The 17,436-nt window shown below is 49.2% G+C and overlaps 6 protein-coding genes across 6 annotated transcripts; 4 read left to right on the top strand and 2 right to left on the bottom strand.

The window, feature by feature from the left end:
• Positions 1 to 324: 324 nt before the first annotated feature.
• PFICI_13166 (uncharacterized protein) lies at positions 325 to 2,231 on the top strand (the record flags this gene model as incomplete). Its single annotated transcript, XM_007841747.1, has 4 exons — positions 325 to 536; positions 594 to 1,898; positions 1,984 to 2,148; positions 2,204 to 2,231. 4 exons carry the CDS (start codon positions 325 to 327, stop codon positions 2,229 to 2,231), a joined length of 1,710 nt encoding a protein of 569 aa, XP_007839938.1.
• Positions 2,232 to 2,741: 510 nt separating this feature from the next.
• PFICI_13165 (uncharacterized protein) lies at positions 2,742 to 4,049 on the top strand (the record flags this gene model as incomplete). The annotated part of the gene is made up of 1 exon (XM_007841746.1): positions 2,742 to 4,049. One exon carries the CDS (start codon positions 2,742 to 2,744, stop codon positions 4,047 to 4,049), a length of 1,308 nt encoding a protein of 435 aa, XP_007839937.1.
• A 1,011-nt stretch (positions 4,050 to 5,060) lies between these two features.
• On the top strand, positions 5,061 to 10,183 carry PFICI_13164 (uncharacterized protein; the record flags this gene model as incomplete). The annotated part of the gene is made up of 4 exons (XM_007841745.1): positions 5,061 to 5,215; positions 5,260 to 5,572; positions 5,625 to 5,909; positions 5,969 to 10,183. 4 exons carry the CDS (start codon positions 5,061 to 5,063, stop codon positions 10,181 to 10,183), a joined length of 4,968 nt encoding a protein of 1,655 aa, XP_007839936.1.
• Positions 10,184 to 11,117: 934 nt separating this feature from the next.
• Positions 11,118 to 14,047, bottom strand: PFICI_13163 (uncharacterized protein; the record flags this gene model as incomplete). Its single annotated transcript, XM_007841744.1, has 5 exons — positions 11,118 to 12,022; positions 12,123 to 12,401; positions 12,460 to 13,652; positions 13,711 to 13,871; positions 13,964 to 14,047. The coding sequence occupies 5 exons, from the start codon at positions 14,045 to 14,047 to the stop codon at positions 11,118 to 11,120; spliced, it is 2,622 nt and encodes an 873-aa protein (XP_007839935.1).
• An 807-nt stretch (positions 14,048 to 14,854) lies between these two features.
• PFICI_13162 (uncharacterized protein) lies at positions 14,855 to 15,391 on the bottom strand (the record flags this gene model as incomplete). The annotated part of the gene is made up of 2 exons (XM_007841743.1): positions 14,855 to 14,957; positions 15,021 to 15,391. 2 exons carry the CDS (start codon positions 15,389 to 15,391, stop codon positions 14,855 to 14,857), a joined length of 474 nt encoding a protein of 157 aa, XP_007839934.1.
• A 997-nt stretch (positions 15,392 to 16,388) lies between these two features.
• Positions 16,389 to 17,361, top strand: PFICI_13161 (uncharacterized protein; the record flags this gene model as incomplete). Its single annotated transcript, XM_007841742.1, has 2 exons — positions 16,389 to 17,118; positions 17,177 to 17,361. The coding sequence occupies 2 exons, from the start codon at positions 16,389 to 16,391 to the stop codon at positions 17,359 to 17,361; spliced, it is 915 nt and encodes a 304-aa protein (XP_007839933.1).
• Between the last annotated feature and the right edge of the window lie 75 nt (positions 17,362 to 17,436).

Genomic DNA, 17,436 nt, shown 5'->3' with positions numbered 1-17,436 from the left:
AGTCCATTATAATAACGGTGTTAGGATTCTTTAGCAGTCAGCTCGATCACATGATAACTTCCAGAGCACTAGCTTAGGCGGCGATATTGTTGCTGTGATGGGAACGTTACAATCTGGGACATTGGAGACATCAGGATGACCGTCGGCATACTTCGGGAACGGAGTTCTCATAGTTCAAGTCCTGGAGACAGACAGTTTATATCCGAAGGGGAGACATCGCTCGAACAGCAGGTAGGGATATATTAACAGTACCGCTCTCCCCTTCTTCCCTCGAGGATGTGTCAATAGCTGTATCATAATCACATAGTTCTGCTCGCCTCCAACATGAAGTTCTCTGTGCTCGTCTGGCTTGTACCAGCGCTGGTAGCATCTCAGAGCACAACCACGTCTTCACTCCCAGCATGGGCAACGGGTGTGGAAACGGAGGATGGGACCTGCGGCGGAACAACAGGGTGGGTATGCACCCCGACCTGGGGCGCTTGCTGCTCCAAGGATGGAATATGTGGCCGCTCTGACGCCTATTGTGGTGAAGGCTGGTAGGTGTCCCTTGTCATGATATTTGTGTGGTTGTTCTCAAGCTGATTGATTCAAAGTCAACCCTTAGCTGGAAACTGTAACGCGGTCGCAGCACCTGCGCCGGGACCCGGAAGTCCATCTCCAGATGGCTCCTGTGGCGGTGCAAATCAGTACAACTGCACTGGTGCTACCTACGGCGCCTGTTGTTCGTCAAGTGGTTACTGTGGCGACACAACCGGTCATTGTGGCGCGGGCTGTCAGAGCCTCTTTGGTACCTGCTCAACGGTCGACGACACCGTCAGTACTGATGGACAGTGCGGTAGTAATGGCAAGACCTGCGAGGGATCCGGTTTCGGGGACTGCTGTTCCTCTGGCGGTTGGTGCGGTGGCACAGATGCACACTGCGGAACTGGTTGCCAGGAGGGCTTTGGCAACTGCACCAGTACTGGGAGCAACCCGCCATCGGGTGGCATTTCTGTCGATGGCGCATGTGGAGCCAACGGCAAGACGTGTGAAGGGTCTACCTTTGGCGACTGTTGTTCTTCCAGTGGTTACTGCGGAGGCACGGATGCATTCTGCGATGCTGGATGTCAATCCGGCTTTGGGCTCTGCTCTGACGCAGTAAATGTTACAACAGACGGTACATGCGGCCATGATGGCAAGATTTGCACAGGCTCGACCTTTGGCAACTGCTGTTCAGCGAATGGGTACTGCGGAGATTCTGACAGTCATTGTGGTACGGGTTGTCAGCAGTCTTTTGGCAAGTGCTCTGCCCCAAGTAACGTGACTACCGACGGAACTTGTGGCAAGAACGGCAAAACCTGCAAGGGGTCGACATTTGGAGACTGTTGCTCATCAAGTGGTTACTGTGGTTCGACCAGCGATCATTGTAGTGTTGGTTGCCAGTCATCATTCGGAACCTGTGACAGCGGCAGCGCTAATATATCGACCGACGGATCGTGTAGTAAGAATGGCAAGACCTGCAAGGGCTCAACATTCGGAGACTGCTGTTCGGCATCCAACTATTGTGGCAAGACAACGGACCACTGCGGCACCGGATGCCAGTCTGGCTTTGGCACGTGTACCAGCACTGATAACAACATCTCAACCGATGGAGCCTGCGGCAAGAATGGAAAGACGTGCAAAGGATCGACGTTTGGCGACTGCTGCTCCTCAAGTGGCTATTGTGGCAAGACAACCGATCACTGCGGCGCTGGTTGCAATGCAGCCTTCGGTACCTGTAGCAGCGGTTCCAGCAACATCTCTACAGACGGCCAGTGTGGAAGCAAAAATGGCAAGACATGTGTGGAATCCGGGTTCGGAGGTTGTTGTTCACTTACTGGCAATTGCGGCAGCACTGGGGCTCATTGTGGCCAAGGATGGTGAGTTTGATACCCTCTCCCAGATCCTGCCTGCATCATTTTGGCCCACGTCCGTTGAGAAAACATGTATTAATTGTTTCAACAGCCAGAAAGATTCTTCCAGCGCTTGCTTGACGACAAATATCCCCACGAACGATGGTACTTGTGGAGCCAAGGTCGGCCTCACATGTGCCGGCGGTAGCTTTGACGGCAATTGCTGTAGTTCCAGCGGGTATTGTGGAACGACCACTGGGCATTGTGGCACCGGATGGTGAGTATTTAAACTCCTTCCAGCAAGCATCTTGTTTAATGCTAACTCTCATCAGTCAACGTGGTTATGGAAAGTGCACCTAGATTCCTGGGAGGCGGCTTTGGTGGCGGGGAGCGTTTTCAAAGCAAAGCCAGGACTTCTTAAGTAGACCAATCTGAGCAAAAATACACATCTTAACCGGCGTCCAAGCATTCTAGGGAAGAACTAAATCCTGAGAAACGACAAGTTTGGACACGAATAAAAAGCAGCACAGGTCACAGCCAACCTATTCAGAGCTACGCCCATAACAATTCAATAGGAACAAATATAACGTACTTGAGTGTTTTATGGACTCAATGTACGAGTTGAGTCTTGATGAAAACAATATTTTTCTTATTTTTTTAAATTTCTTTTTTACGGTGGAGGAAATAGTATCCATAACCCATGTCGTCCACCAAGCGACGCATTCCTTCATATCACAATCGTGTGGGGCCCGACCAAGTCTTGGCAAAAATTACCTACTCACGGTCAGCACAACTATAAATTCATGCTCATCCCCCCTCCTTAAAGTGAGCATGTAGTTGAAGCTTCAACACATTCAATGCTACGCGGACATGGAATCTAAGACTCTCTCCCCAGGTCGAATGGTTCAAAACAAGACATCTTCCTACACCCTGGAGTCACTACACCCTGATGTTCTCGTGCTTCTTTTATCGGCCGTGACGTCTCTCGACGATCTCAGCGCGTGTATTCACGCTTCTCCTGTCTTATATCGGGTCTTTCTCCTATACAAAACGTCAATCCTTGTCCGAGTCAGCTATGGAACCCTTGGGCCCGCTATCCGAGATTTACTCATTCTAGTACGAACCGAGGCGCAGCCAATCTCTTCCCTGGAAAGCAAAGTTCGTAACCACATGATAGAAGAAACGGTGATCAGTTGGAAGAAGGAACTTTCAATGGGGGAAAATCATTTTCCGACGGGGATCACCGAGGCCGAAGCCGTACACCTGGCGCGAGTGAATAGGACGGTTCAGTATTTTGTCGAACTCTACGCTTCGATTAGACTTGCCTACTTTGAACGGGAGCTCGGTCTATCAGCCGGCGGCTGGAGCCTGGGTATAAGGGAGAGATATTACTTATCGCAGGCTTTTATCCGTTGCCAAGTTTTGCGCAACCTGTATGGCCCGCCTGGTCGGCCTCTTTTTGATGAGCGACTTCTCATCACCCGCGTCTGGACACTTTTCGAATCTTGGGAGATGGAACAGATATCGCAAGCCGATAGCTTCAGCTACGGTCTATGCAGAGCTTTGGTGTACTGCGAAAAGACGGAGGAGGGAGTTCCGCCGACTCCTGAATACTGGCAAGCCGCACGTCGCGCACTGCGCGAGGTTGCACCGGGCGGAGGTGCCGTCCAGGAGTATGCTACCCCGAGGTCGCGGTACTACAAGGACTACTACCCGAATATGCATTCACTACGACGTAGGATACACGAGTCCACAGCCTCCGACCCGGCCCTCATGGATCGAATTCTGCAATGGCGCGATGTAGCCAATGGCAAGCTCACACGAACGCCCTACAAGTTCCTTCACTATAGTCAGCAATTGCAGGCCGGGACGTCGACTCGCCCGCTCGATTTCCCTTCTGTCCCACGCAACCTTACTACGCCAGTGTCGGCTGATCCTCCATGGGGATGGGTGGATGCCATGGCTGGGCGCGGTGCAGATCGATGGGGAAGAGACTTGCTTCCCCAGCCACCAAACGGGACCAAGGCTGATGTCTGGCAAGCCACGGAAAGAATCTTCGAGGAATGGAGATGGGCTGGCTTTGTATTTTGGGAAAAGGACCGTGCCGAGACCTTGAAGACGAAGGGCTTGCTGGGCGAGAAAATAGCTACCGGCTGGCTGATAGCACCGTGGGAATAACTTAACTAGCAATAGGTTCCTGCATAATACTTTGGGTTCTGTAAGGCCAGTGCCTTGCCGGTAAGTAGCAGTACTTCACGGAAACAACGGGAGAAAGAAGGTTTTGATGGAAAACGATTAGGTAACTAGCTACGGGCCACGAGACTGATGATTATCAGGCTTGATGAATTTTTAATTTAGTTGTGGCAAAGTGTAGCAAAAGTTGATGTATAAAAGAGGGCGGAAATTTGTAGCAGCTGCGGGGGAAATTAGGTTCTAGTACCTAGGGTAGTGCCTAGCACCTAACAGGTTCATCCAATTAGGCAGACTCGCACCAGTCGCTGCTGAATGGGTTACCAGACTAGTCGACATCACCTTCTACTGCAATTTCCTGCCGAGTAGATCAATAATGAGTCCAAAGTATAGCCGTCGACCACCATTATAATCACTTTTAGATATAGCGACAACTAGCCATAAGTCTGTACGAGCTAGAGTAGTAGTCATCGTGAGAAAGTACCCACAGGTGCACTGATTTCATCGTACCCACCCGTCTCTCCCATTGCCCAGCTGTTGTGGTCATTTTACGTTCTATTGACCTTGTAAAACGGCCACCAAGGGAGGGGGAGGGGGGTTGAAAGCGGAGCTGAGAACTCAACTTTTTTTTTTTTTTTTTTTTTTCACATTCCGCTGATGGAATTGGAAGTTCAAGAAGAGTTGCGACCGCCAGAAGATATGCTTACTCTTCGTCATAGTCTGTAACACGTCCGTAAAAGAGGACTGGTCTCTTACCTTCGATCGTGTTATAAAGCATGCTCGAGTATAGCATATAAGCAGCTACCTAATTAACTGTAGTACAGCAAGCGATCTTATTGGTGTATTACGCGCCAGTCTGCGCCGCAGCTGACAAATGTGCCAATACCACAATGCATGATCCGAACCCGAGTTTCCGCCCTTTCGCCATCTTATCAAGAGCGCCATCCTATATTTTCCATCCAACGCATACCTACCACTTGATGCGAGCATCGCACAGCCATGATCCACCCAGTCGGCTGGATCACAGCGTGCGCCGTGGTGCTCGGCTTCCTCTGCTTACTGCATCCCCTAGCCTTGAAGATTCGACGACGTGATCAAAGCCCTCAGCCTTACGGCATCCACGTCGTTTCCGACCCGCCAAATGCTAAATTTGAGTAAGGAAGCCGTCCACCGTATCTCGAGGAAGCTAATCCGGCAGAATTGTTGCCGTCCACGGTTTAGGTGCCCATCCCGAATATACGTGGATCCGCCGCGTTAATGCCCAGAAGGCAAATACTACCCCGCAAGAGGTTCACTTGCTGCGGGACCTTCTGCCGGAGACGTTTCCCGAAGCCCGGATCCTCAGTTTTGCCGATAACACCAGCTGGCTGATCGATGCGCCGGTAAAGACAGCCCGAGATCTTGGCAAAGATTTGCTCGATCAGCTGAAGAAGCACAGAGCAAGTCAGCGAGGGCCGCGCTTGCCAATTTGTTTCATAGGGCACAGTTTTGGCGGAATCATTATCAAAGAGGTGGGTTGGACTTTCGTGGTATAAAGCCTAAGTGCTAATCAAGATTCCATAGGCTCTATGCATGCTGGCGATCACAGACGAGATAGTGCAAGATACCTCTGGTATCTTGTTCCTAGGAACCCCGCACCAGGGATCTTCACTGTCTCTGATCGGATCCTTCGCGGCATGGCTGACAAGCTTCCTCGGTTCCAGTGCCGACTTGCCCTTGTCTCTTCGCCAGGATTCTCCAGAGCTTAGGAACTTGGCGGGCACGTTTGAAAGCCGTTTCAAGGAGCGTAGGGATGTCAAAATCTATTCCATTTGCGAAACATTGCCTACAAAAGTCTTTGGTATATCGGTCGGTTTGGCAGGTACCATCTCACTACAGAAGTTTCTTCCGCATCTAATCGTTGCTAGGTGGTTACTCACAATTCGGCCAAGTATCCTGGCAGCCATGTTATGCTTGTCAATGCTGACCATTCGGGGCTCAACAAATGTTATGGGTGGAAAGACCAAGCGTACGTCAAGATCACAGAAGCGATCATTGATATGCGCCGTCTCTCGCTTCTTGATCGCGCGGATAAAGATATCCGCAATAGCTACGATATGGAAAATCTGAAGATCGAGAGATTATCGAGTCAGAGATTGCCGATGGAGCAATGTTACATCAACTTGGTTCTAGTAGAACAGAATCAGCCCCAAGATCCAAGACAGGATTCGACACAACCACCCGCCTTATATCCTACGTTACTGGAGCGGATGGACATCAAGGAAAGTAGTAGCGAAAAACAATTTGATCTTCAGACGCTATTTCAACCTCGTAAGATCGATCGAGAGGAAGAAATCAGATCACCAAAAAGGATCTTGATCCGAGGTCGACCCGGTGTTGGAAAAACGACACTATGCAAGAAGATTGTCCATGACTTTGTTTACGATCGCCAATGGAACGAACACTTCAAACGCTTGTTCTGGGTCCCGCTGCGAAACTTGCCACAGCGCAATCCACCTTATACAATCAAAAACCTCCTCCGCGATGAGTTCTTCGCTCAATCTAGTGATCGCAACTCAGAGTCAAAGCTGGAAGAGCTGTTTCGTCAGTGCAATAGCCCTGATTTTAACGACAGTCTCTTTCTCCTCGACGGGTTGGACGAGATCTGGCACGGTCTCAGCACCGACAGTGACTTATACAAGTTCGTTCAACATCTGCTTAATCGGCCTAATGTGATCGTTACCACACGGCCGTCAGTCCAATTTTCTGGAAGAATCAATGAATTCGACCTCGAACTGGAAACTGTTGGGTTCTTCTCAGCCCAGGTCAAGGAGTACGTGCGAAATGTAGAACCATACAACGCTAGCAGCATCCTGGATTTTCTCGACGAGCAGCCCCTCGTTGCAGATCTTGTTCGGATACCAATCCAGCTCGACGCCTTGTGCTTTGCCTGGAGAGATAAATCTGCTATCAAGCGAGATGGCCTTATTAGACCAGAGACGATGACAGAACTGTATCAAGCTATCGAGCGAGGAATCTGGAAGAAAGATGCGGTTGCTCTGGGAAAGATCAAACAACAACAAACCCCTTTTTGGACGGAGCTCGAGCTGATGCTCGAAGAGGAGATTTTTCTCCTTGAAAAACTCGCGTTCACCGGTATACACAATAAAATCACAATATTTGATTCCGGGGTTATCCGAAAATTGTTGCAGCACCTACCATCTCCTAAATTGATGATTGACTCGACGTTGCAAACTCTTTCGCTTCTCCGAGCTTCCGGCGTATCACCTTTTGATATGGATCGCAGTTATTATTTCCTGCATCTTACTCTGCAAGAATACTTTGCAGCGCGCTATATCAAGCGGCAGTGGGCCAAAGGCGACAAAGGAACCTTAGACGTCCTGGATCTTGAGAGCGAAATCTGCGAGACATTACAGCCTGCTACTTTCTTCCACCGTCACAAATACAATGAATATTACGATATTGTTTGGCGCTTTCTGGCCGGATTACTGAATTCCGACACGGAAAGTCAAGTACGCTTTTTCAATGCAATCCAGTCTCAGCCATTAGATGTGCTCGGTCCAGCTCATCAACGACTTGTAATGCGTTGCCTCTTTGAGACCAGACACAATTTTTCCTTGCGGCGGCCACTTGAAGACCAGCTATCGGCGTGGTTAGACTTTGAGTTTGAATTGTATCAACAGTCTTCCGGGGAAAAGCTCGTCTACAGATCCCTAGCTGGAGCCATGGAGTTTCCAGTGGATGTTCTTGAACAGCGCATGAGCAGCGACGAAAAGTTCGGACACTATTTGCTGCAATCAATCAAACCACGCCGCGGAGTTAGTACCTCTTTCGTTGAAGCGGTCATCATGCATCTCAGAAAGTGGAGTGACATGGAAGTGTTACTAACAGCTCTGTCATTCTTTAAATCTTTTTCTGATGGAGAATTGCCCAAAGCGTGGATGCAAGAAGTGGTTGCGAGACTTGAGCACAGTAACACTATTATCCGACTAACTGCTATGGATATCCTCCGGAAGCAGTCAAGCCTGCCAATGGGGACTCTTCAAGCAGTTGTGGAGAAACTTGAAGACAGAAATCGCCACGTCCGGCAGGCTGCTGCCGAAGTCCTAGGAAACCAGCCGGATATATCGGGAGCGGTACTCCAAGCAGTTGTGGACAAAATTTTGAACAAGGATCACGACGCCCAGGAGTCTGCTATTCAAGTGTTTCGATATCAACCGAGCCTTTCAGTATCGTTGCTTTCACTCATCATTCACAAGCTCGCAAGCAAAAATAGTCGCGTCAGAGATGCTGCTATTAAAGTTCTTCAAAATCAACCGAGCCTTTCAGTATCGTTGCTTTCAAATATTGTTCTCAAGCTCGAGAGCGACTATTACTTCATCAGCGAAGCTGCAAGTCGAGTCCTGCAGGAACAGCCCAGCTTACCAAAAGGAGTACTCGAACGAATCATTTTAAGGGTTAAGGGGGTTACTTTTTATAGGACCAGTGAGCCTGCTCTCGAGGTTCTTAGGAAGCAGCCAAGCCTTGAAGAATCATTGCTGTGCATTCTAGTTGACATGCTCAAGAATGAGAATCCGATCATCCAGAGATCATCTGTTCCTATCCTTCAAAAGCAGCCAAGTCTGCCAGGAGCGGTCCTCAAAACTATTATTCAGATGCTCGAGGGCGGAAACCCTTATACCGTTTGTGCTGCAATCCGAGCCCTCGAGAAACGGCTGGACCTTTCCGAAACTCTGCTCGAAGGAGTTATCCAGAGGCTTGAGGACCAAAACGCAAACGTCCGTGCTTGCGCTATCGAACTCCTTCAAAACCAGCCGAGCCTACCAGAAGCGGTACTTGAAATCGCTGCTCATCTGCTCAGGGACAAAGACTCTGAGGTTCGACAGGCTGCTACCTACCTCCTCAAAAAACAGTCTGATTTGCCAGTAGCAGTATCTGAATTGGTTACTCGTTTTCTCGAGGATGAAAGCTGCCAATCGCATGCTCTCACTATTTTTGAGAACCAGCCAAGCTTGCCAAAAGCGGTGCTTAAACTCGCCATTCATTGGCTCAAGCATGAAGAGGCTCAAGTACGACGGGATGCCATAGGCTTGCTTGAAAACAAGTCGAATTTGTCGGAAGAAGTGCTTGAAATTGTTGCTCGGTTGCTTGAGGACGAGGACGAGGAATCTGACGTCCGATGTGCTGCCGCCAAGTTGTTCCGCAAACAGCGAAGCCTGCCAAAAGCGGTTCTTAATATCGCCACTCGTTTGCTCGAGGACGAGGACGAGGACAAGAACGTCCGAGCGTTTGCAATGCCTCTGCTTCGAAATGAGTCGAATATATCGAAAGCAGTGCTTAAAGCCGTCGCTGAATTTCTCGCGGACATGAAACAAGATATTTATGTACAAAAGGATGCTTACGGACTTCTTTTGAACCAGCTCAACCTTCCAGAAGATGTGCTTCTAATGGTTCTTCAGATCCTCGCGAAAGAGCCAGATGCGTTTGGATCATATGCGGAAAATTTCCTTAGTAATCAGTCCAGCTTGTCTCTAGCGGTGCTTCACAAACTCGTCCATATCCCGCACCAACAGGCTATTAGCTTCCTCAAAACTCAGCCAAGTCTACCGGAAGCAATACTTGTAAGGCTCGCGCAACGCGTCTATGACAGCACCAATTATTGGGACTATTCTGAGATCTTTGAAGTTTTTAAAGAGCAGACACATCTCTCAGAAGCGGGGCTCCAAGCAAGTGCTAATATGCTCGAGTCTCAAAACTCTAGTCTGTATTCATTTGCTTTAGACGTCCTCGAAAAGCGAAGCCTACCAACAACGGTACTAGAAACGGTGGCAAAACGTTTGCCATTAATATGCTTATCATACAGCGATCAGAGGCTCCTATGGATGCTTATGGGCAACCCTGAACTGATTCGCATATCCCAGTCTGTCGGTACATTTAGAGCGCTGTTTAAATACTTACTTCGACAAAGCTGCAACGTTCACTGCGCTTGGTATCACGATGGTCAAACCCATTTCTTGACTAGCGGCGGTGTCATTGTGGACCTATCGGACCTGGTTCCTACTTGTGTCATCAACCAAATGGTGCAATATTTCTCTGTTCCCACCGTAGCGATGGCATTGTGAGGTTCGAGAACGCGTTATTGGTACCATGTTGAGAAATGAATGAGACAGATACAAGCGTCGACCATGTCTGTCGGGATATATGGAGACATCATTGATAGATTGCTACACGGCTTTTAGCTGAATTCGTACAAGGCGAAAAGAAAAGAAGAATTTCCGCGATGTTGGTTCACGTTGTTATTTTGGTCTTGTGATTAAACTTGCGTCGCCCTTCGGATATTGATACGTCTCGGCGCCTGATCACCGCATTATCCTTCAGTTCGCCAAGATTTCACCCATATCGTTGGCTATCGGAATGCACTGTTTCAAGAGCCCACGATACTCCATATAACCCAGTCCGCCTACAGGAATGCATTGCGAGCCCGGAGTTCTACCGTGCTACATGTCCTCTGTACAAGAGAACTGTGCTTCAAGAAGCAGACTGAAGTGTTATGGACATGTGACGTTACAAATAGTGCAAACACGGAAGATTGAATAGTAGAAGCACCTGAATCCGTCTCCTCCGGTGTTGCGCGAGCATCTACCGGTAACTGCCGATATCTGATTGCAGAGTTGCGTGCGGGCAAGTGATTCTAGAAAATAGGGAGGAATGGATCTATCGAAGAATGATCACCCGGTACTAGATAACTACTACATACCAAGGCATCCATTACCTAAGTGATTAATTTTAGCGATGATCTTTCTATAGGTGGAGCGCTCAATGCGGTGATACATGTAGGTACAGCATCATCGAAGAAACCCCCCCCCCCCCCCCCCCTCTGGCTACAGGTCTTGTTTTAATCTCCAATTGCGATGCCTATTAGCCGTACATAAAATTCCCACAGAGAATTTGTTTCAAGTTTAATAGTAGAAAAAAAAAGATTCTGATCGATGGCCTGAATTAGAAAATAACGTAGTTGCTATTACCATGAGAAATACAAAAGAAGAATCAGTCTGGTTAGTATAGTGTTGTATCCTTCCATAGAGGAAGACTCCTAAGGTCATCGCGTTCAATTTTTACGCGACCCTTATCATCCAACCATGCACCCTCATCTGTGGTAGTAATTCCGGCTTGCGAGTTTGCCTCAATCTCCTTCTTGCTAAGCTTGGCCTTGTCAGATGGTAACCAGATTTTAGGTGTCTTTGATGTCAGGTTCGGATGACTGTAGGCGTTCTCATGATCGTCTTTAGTGTAATTCGGAGGATCAACATCCGTATCCTTCAGATAGCGCTTCATGACCCGATGCGATGTGTATATCTGAGGCTCAAAGAAACGGGCAATAGGATCCAGGATGCGGTGAGGCACGCGAACATCACGACCCAAGTGATGGATCCTTGAGCGGTCATGGGCTTCTTCAAGGACTTCCTCACCTTCCTCGGCCGCCAGTAGTGCATCTTCTTCACCCTCCCCCTCACCAATCAGCTTGGTGGGTAAATGGTCCTCTAGTGGATTCAAGAACCTGTTGCTAAAGTGATTGTAAATGGCCGTGCCAACAAAAAGAATGGCCATCAGGATCGATGGTCCTGTTGCTTTTCGGAGGCCCATCAACCCGATCAAAGCCAGTTCACCAACATAAACGCCGGTCAATATTTGAGAAAGAGATCGAGTATAGCACCTGCCCTTCGTCTCGAGCTTGGGCTGGACCACAAAGAAGAGGTTGTGGCGATAGCTTAGATAAAAGATTGATAATCCTGCGGAAGCAAAACCCATGACGAGCGGGCTGATGCAAGCATAAGCCAATGCGATGATGACAAAATTGGTAAACTTTGGATAAAGCTTGCCCCAACTCATACTCTTGAGACTTGTAAACTGATCGTACTTTTGTCTCGGTGTCGTGTTCCAAAACCAGTCCAGTAGATAGTCTGGGAGAACAATGAATTAGTATCCCAAGTGCCAATCAGGAGAAGCAGTGACTGTTTTCAAGCCATGAAAGCTCAACCCAGGTGAAGTACGGAATCTTACATTTCAAGAGATCGGACTGGTTAAGAATGTTCGATGCGGATGAGCCAAGGCCTTGCAGGATAAAGTATGTCAAGTAAAATTTTGACGACTTGGGGAGGTTCTCGGCAAGTAAGAGCGGAACTTGATGGGGTTGAGAGATAATGGCTGGTATCAGAGCCGTCGCCGAGGAAGACAATGCTGTCACAAAGAAAACTTGAATGATTTGGAACATGAAGTACCAATTCTGCACTTGGAGTTCTGCAGTCACCGTGGTGGGCTCACCAGACTTCTTGGCAACGTCTACGATCTGTTAGTTCTGATGTTCTCAGATACATGGGTCTTACGAGTTGGCACTCACATCTCATGAAAATGGGCACGTATGACGAGAGCAAACTTGTAATCAAAGGTGGCACAAAACCAGTCAATACTCCCAGAATTGGCGCTGGCAAGTCTTGCAGCCAATGAAGCCACTCGACGTTATTGCTGAGGTAGTTGACGTTGGACACCGTTCCCACAAATGCTGATATGACTGACCAGAAGAATATCAGTGCTGCAATAGTCAAGTTTCCAATGGTCTTTCGAGAGACCCGAATTGCTTGCGGTAGAGCAAGGTTGCTCCAAATGATTTCTTTCGGTAGAACGCCAATCAACTTGGTGTCGATCGCGAGATTGGTTGACGCTGGCAGATGAGACTTTGGGGCTGCCCGATATGCTCTCTGGGCTGCCGATTGGGACTGGTATTCGACAAAGACGGCGAACCGTCCATGGCTTTCATCAGTACTGAAACCCTCCCGTTTCTCCTCAACTTCGCGCGCAGCTTGTTCCAACTTTTCTCGGAGGTGGGAAATCTTGTCTCTGCCTTCACCTGTAATGAAGAAGCGCTTCTGTGTTGGTCGTAGCTCGTCGATTGTCTCTTCTGAGAGCTCGACATCATGTCCCTGCTTCTTGGACAGCTTGGATCGCTTCTTGGTAGTTTTCTGCAAAAAGGAGACTTGAGCAGACTCAAGTTTGGTGGCCTTCGAATCTCTTGAGCTCACAACGTGGTCAAGTTTGTCAGTGGAGCGGACCACCCACTGCTTCCGTGCCTCTTGCCCATAGTTCAAGGTCAGGTCGCCGTGAAGGGGCGCTTCTTTTGGAGGGTCGAGGTAAAGAACGGTGCGCGATGAAAGGCGGGAGGCGTTCGACTTGGATAGTTGCCATGCTTGCCGCAGTCCAATGAGCCATAGGCGTTCGCGTGCCACAACATACATGACAAAAATGTAAACGAGCCATGCCACGGCGACATGGGCCCATAGCCTCGAAGTATCGGCGACATTGCCGAATCCAATCTTCTCCAACTGCGAGAGGTTCCCCCCTCCAGTGGCATTAACAGGAAATAAGATGGGCCATGTTATACACGACCCGACGAAGCAGATGAAGATGATGGTCCTCAGGAAACGTAGAAACAAGTACCCATCAAGGGACGAGTGCTCAAGGATGAATCTATCGTCAAGCTTGAGTAATGCACTGATCCAGTCTAAGCGGGAAGTGCTTGAAGAGGGCGTGCGGTGTCTATGCAAGCATTAGTTCTTATTTTAAACGACGACAAAAAGCAGCTTGGGATATTCACTTTTCGGGTATCAAGTCAATGTATGTCCTAGGTGAGTAGATCCTACGGAATGGTTTTCGCAGTATCATGAACAGCGCAATGTAGAAGATCGCAACTATTAGCGAAGGAACAAAGGCCGCAAGGACTGCTGGCAGAGATGTGGGCGGCGTATCATTGCTGGCCTGTCCACAAGTCAGTGATTTGTCGGCGATGTATGCGCTGGACGCGAGCCTCGAGAGTTCGCGGCGGACCCCCAAGGTGGACTTGCACCTACGTCATCGTTATTGGTGGTTTCGAATATGGCGGCAGAGTGCGCGTTCGACGCCATATCTGGCGACAGAACCACCTGTACCTCCATGGAAGCAAGAAACTACAGATTCCAGATGTGAATAGTAGTGTTTAACACTTTTGAAGAATCGAGTCTGAAAGTTGGCGAAAGAGGCGACGCGGCAGGCAGACGAGTTCGTTCTCGGCCAGCAGGTCGCTTGTTTATTGCTGTGCCCCACTTTTCCTGCTCCTGGTGCATGCCAGCCTCTTTGTAGGCAGCACATGCGCGATTCGGGGTAGCTTGTGGTGCAACACACATGTTTCAAGCTCGTGTCCAACATCAAGACCTTCAACAAACTGATCATTTTCTGTGCATATGAATTATTGTTCATCTATCATCTGAATTCTTCGGTATTGAGATTCATCAAAGCATGATACATGTGACTTCAATCCGAATGTTCGGCATTGTCCTGTGACGGTATTTACACCACCACAAGACCTGGGCCATCCTTTACCTGCTAATTTGGCCCGTTAACATGCTTTTGAAGAAGTCTTCAATTTGGGCCCGTGCCAACTTACAAATCTGAGTCACTGGAATCAGAGCTCAATATTTTTATATCGTGTAATTACTCAAGCAGTCGTGTCCGTGTGTTTGAGATATTTAATTCAAGGGACGTCAGCTGACATTTGCCTGAGGTGGCAGATTTAAACAGTTCTCAAGATAATGCACCGTGATCTCACACGAACTCGAGGATGGTTTTTAGTGATTATGTGCTTTGGAACATGTGTATTACGAAAAGTGCTGTGCATTGGAATCTCCAAGTGCACAAATGGTATTCTACGTTCTAAATCATTCATATTTTCTTCATGACTGCAATGGCAATGTCCAAAACGTTCCTTATGTTTGCACGCCCGCGCGGGGGTCGACATCACCAGACAGTGTGCCTTGCTCCCTAGCCGACTTGATCGCCTCCCGCTGTTCCGCCTGTTCGGCCTTTTTCCTGTTTCAATCATTAGCACATAAATGTCCGAGAAGATTGCTCATGCGTAAGGGAGAAACATACCGATCCAAGTCACTAGCAAGATCTGGCTCCGAACCGCTCGCACCAGGCTTCCTGCTTACTACATCGGCAACATTGCCCTCTCCGGGCGCCCGCATCTGTTCGCCGTCGAGCTCCCGGTGGCGGCCGACTTGCTCCTCCGTCCTGCCGTACTGCTCCTCGCCGGGCGGTGCGCCTCGAATTCCGCGCGTCACACTGGTGGGCGTTGCCTCGTGGATACCCGACGACTGGCTTGTTGGAACGCGCTGCTCGACAGCAGCTCCGTGAGTATGGCTGCGAGCAGAATGGAGCTCTTGGGGGGTTGAATCAATTCCGACGCCTTCCGTCTCGTAAGCAGTTGCCTTTGGTGGCTGAGAGGGGCCAGTGGGATCCATGATGAGTGCTGGTTTGTCGAAAAGTGAGGACAGTGTGTAGTTTATTATGTCTGAGTAAATGGTAATGTGATATCGCGTTTTATTGTGTAGAACAATTTATAATTCTGTATTTACATTTAATACAATAAATCTGTAGTCGTTGAAGTCATTTCAGCGTTGTTTGTCTTGCAGGTGATGTCGTCATTCTTCTGCAACCCAAACTGCCCTAGGTATACTTAGTCGGTCCCTCTAGCCTCACCTCAACACGACGTCACTCCGATCCGCAACCCCCAATGCTTGTTTTCAACTCCACTGCAATCATAATAATCAAGCGGATACAATACCTAGGACTAATATAATTATGGACGGTACGTATTTCAAACAATGAAAAGTGGCAGATTGCCTTCCTGCACAGATAGCTAGGTTGCTTGCCGAGCACACGCGGCGCCATTGCTGAGTGTTCCGCGCCAGCGATGTGTCATTGAGATTCGATCGCATGAAATCGGTGAAACATGAAAAACATCGTCCTTTGGCAGTTTTGGGATACAAATACAAAAGCCACATGATAGTTTCTATGGTGGATGTCTTGGACATGCAAATCTTCCTAATGTATTGACCAATGACATGTTCTGTACCTAGATTTCACAGTACTCTGTACGGAATACAGTTACCTTCAGTCTGCGATATTGCCAAACACCACATTTGACCGCAGTGTATTTGCATCACTGACTGCTGCTTCCGGGAGATTCGGAGAAAGAATTCCTTCGATTCCCGCCAGTTTGCACGGCGTCAATCACCGAACCGGGCGATCAAGGCCCGTCCACAAAGGTCAGTCGGAAATTGGGGATTGTCCCGATCGGAAGGACCCACGGAATGTTGGGACCCGTGAAATACTCGCGACGGGAGCCAATATTTTGGTAGTACACGTATTAGTAGACGAAATATTAATTACCAAACATTACATATTCAAACACTTCAAAAGTTTTTTTCAATTTCAATTATCAGCCAACTTTCCACCATGGCAGACGCACAAAATGTTGACCTTCCCGAAGGGGCCTGGGATACGCACATTCACGTATTCGAGCCGGAGCGTTTCCCCTACGGACTGCCCCGCTCATATACGCCCAAGGCCGCCGCGCTGAGAGATTACCCCTTTGGCACCACCAAGGCCACCAACATTGTCGTGGTGCAGGCGACGGTCCAAGGGCACGGCGCGGGGCCGCTCCTCTCGGCACTGGGCGAGGGGGTTCCCGCAACGTGCACTGGCGTGCGAGGTCTCACGACGGTGGACCCCACCGCGGCCTCTGACGCCGAGCTGGACGCGCTGCACGCGGCGGGCGTCCGCGGCGTCAGGATGCACGAGGTCAAGTGGGGACATGGCGATGAAGCTGGCGCGGGCGCCATTGGCGGCAAGATCAAGGCCATGTCCGAGAGGATCGCGCGGCTGAGTTGGGTGGTCGATGTCTTTACCGACGTGCGTACCTGGGCCTCGCTCGATGGGCTCATTCGCAACGAGATTGATCCCCGGGTCAAGCTCGTCGCGGACCACCTCGGCAAGCCAGTGCCGGGTGATGTGGAATCGGCAGATTTCCAGGTGTTCTTGGGGCTCGTTAGAGACGGTTACGTTTACGTCAAGCTCTCTGGCTTCGAACGCCTGTACCACGGTTACGAAGCTGGAATCGACTCTCTCGAGTCTGCAGTCAAGGCTCTGGTCAAGGCTGGACCAGAGAGAATATTGTTTGGAACAGGTGAGATGCTCCTCTGGCATATGCTTCGGCAATGCACACTAACATTATCATACTGTAGACTGGCCTCACACTCAGCTTGGCGTATCACGACAAGGCAAAACGGATGAACAAAGACTCACAGAGATAGAAGATTTTCGGGATGTCGATGATGCACTGCACATTCGGAAATTGCGGTCCTGGATTCCAGACGAGCAGACTTGGATCAATTTGTGGCGGGAAAACCCCAAGCGCATTTTCCAGTAGCTGGGTTGGCATAGTAAACATGGTTAGCTGTTAAACCTGTATCATTTACTATAATTCCATATGCATGTTCTGACT

The sequence above is a fragment of the Pestalotiopsis fici genome (assembly GCF_000516985.1).
Source record: "Pestalotiopsis fici W106-1 unplaced genomic scaffold PFICI_Scf_11, whole genome shotgun sequence".
Lineage (NCBI taxonomy): Eukaryota > Fungi > Ascomycota > Sordariomycetes > Amphisphaeriales > Sporocadaceae > Pestalotiopsis > Pestalotiopsis fici.
This window is presented reverse-complemented; position numbering and strand designations above follow the sequence as displayed.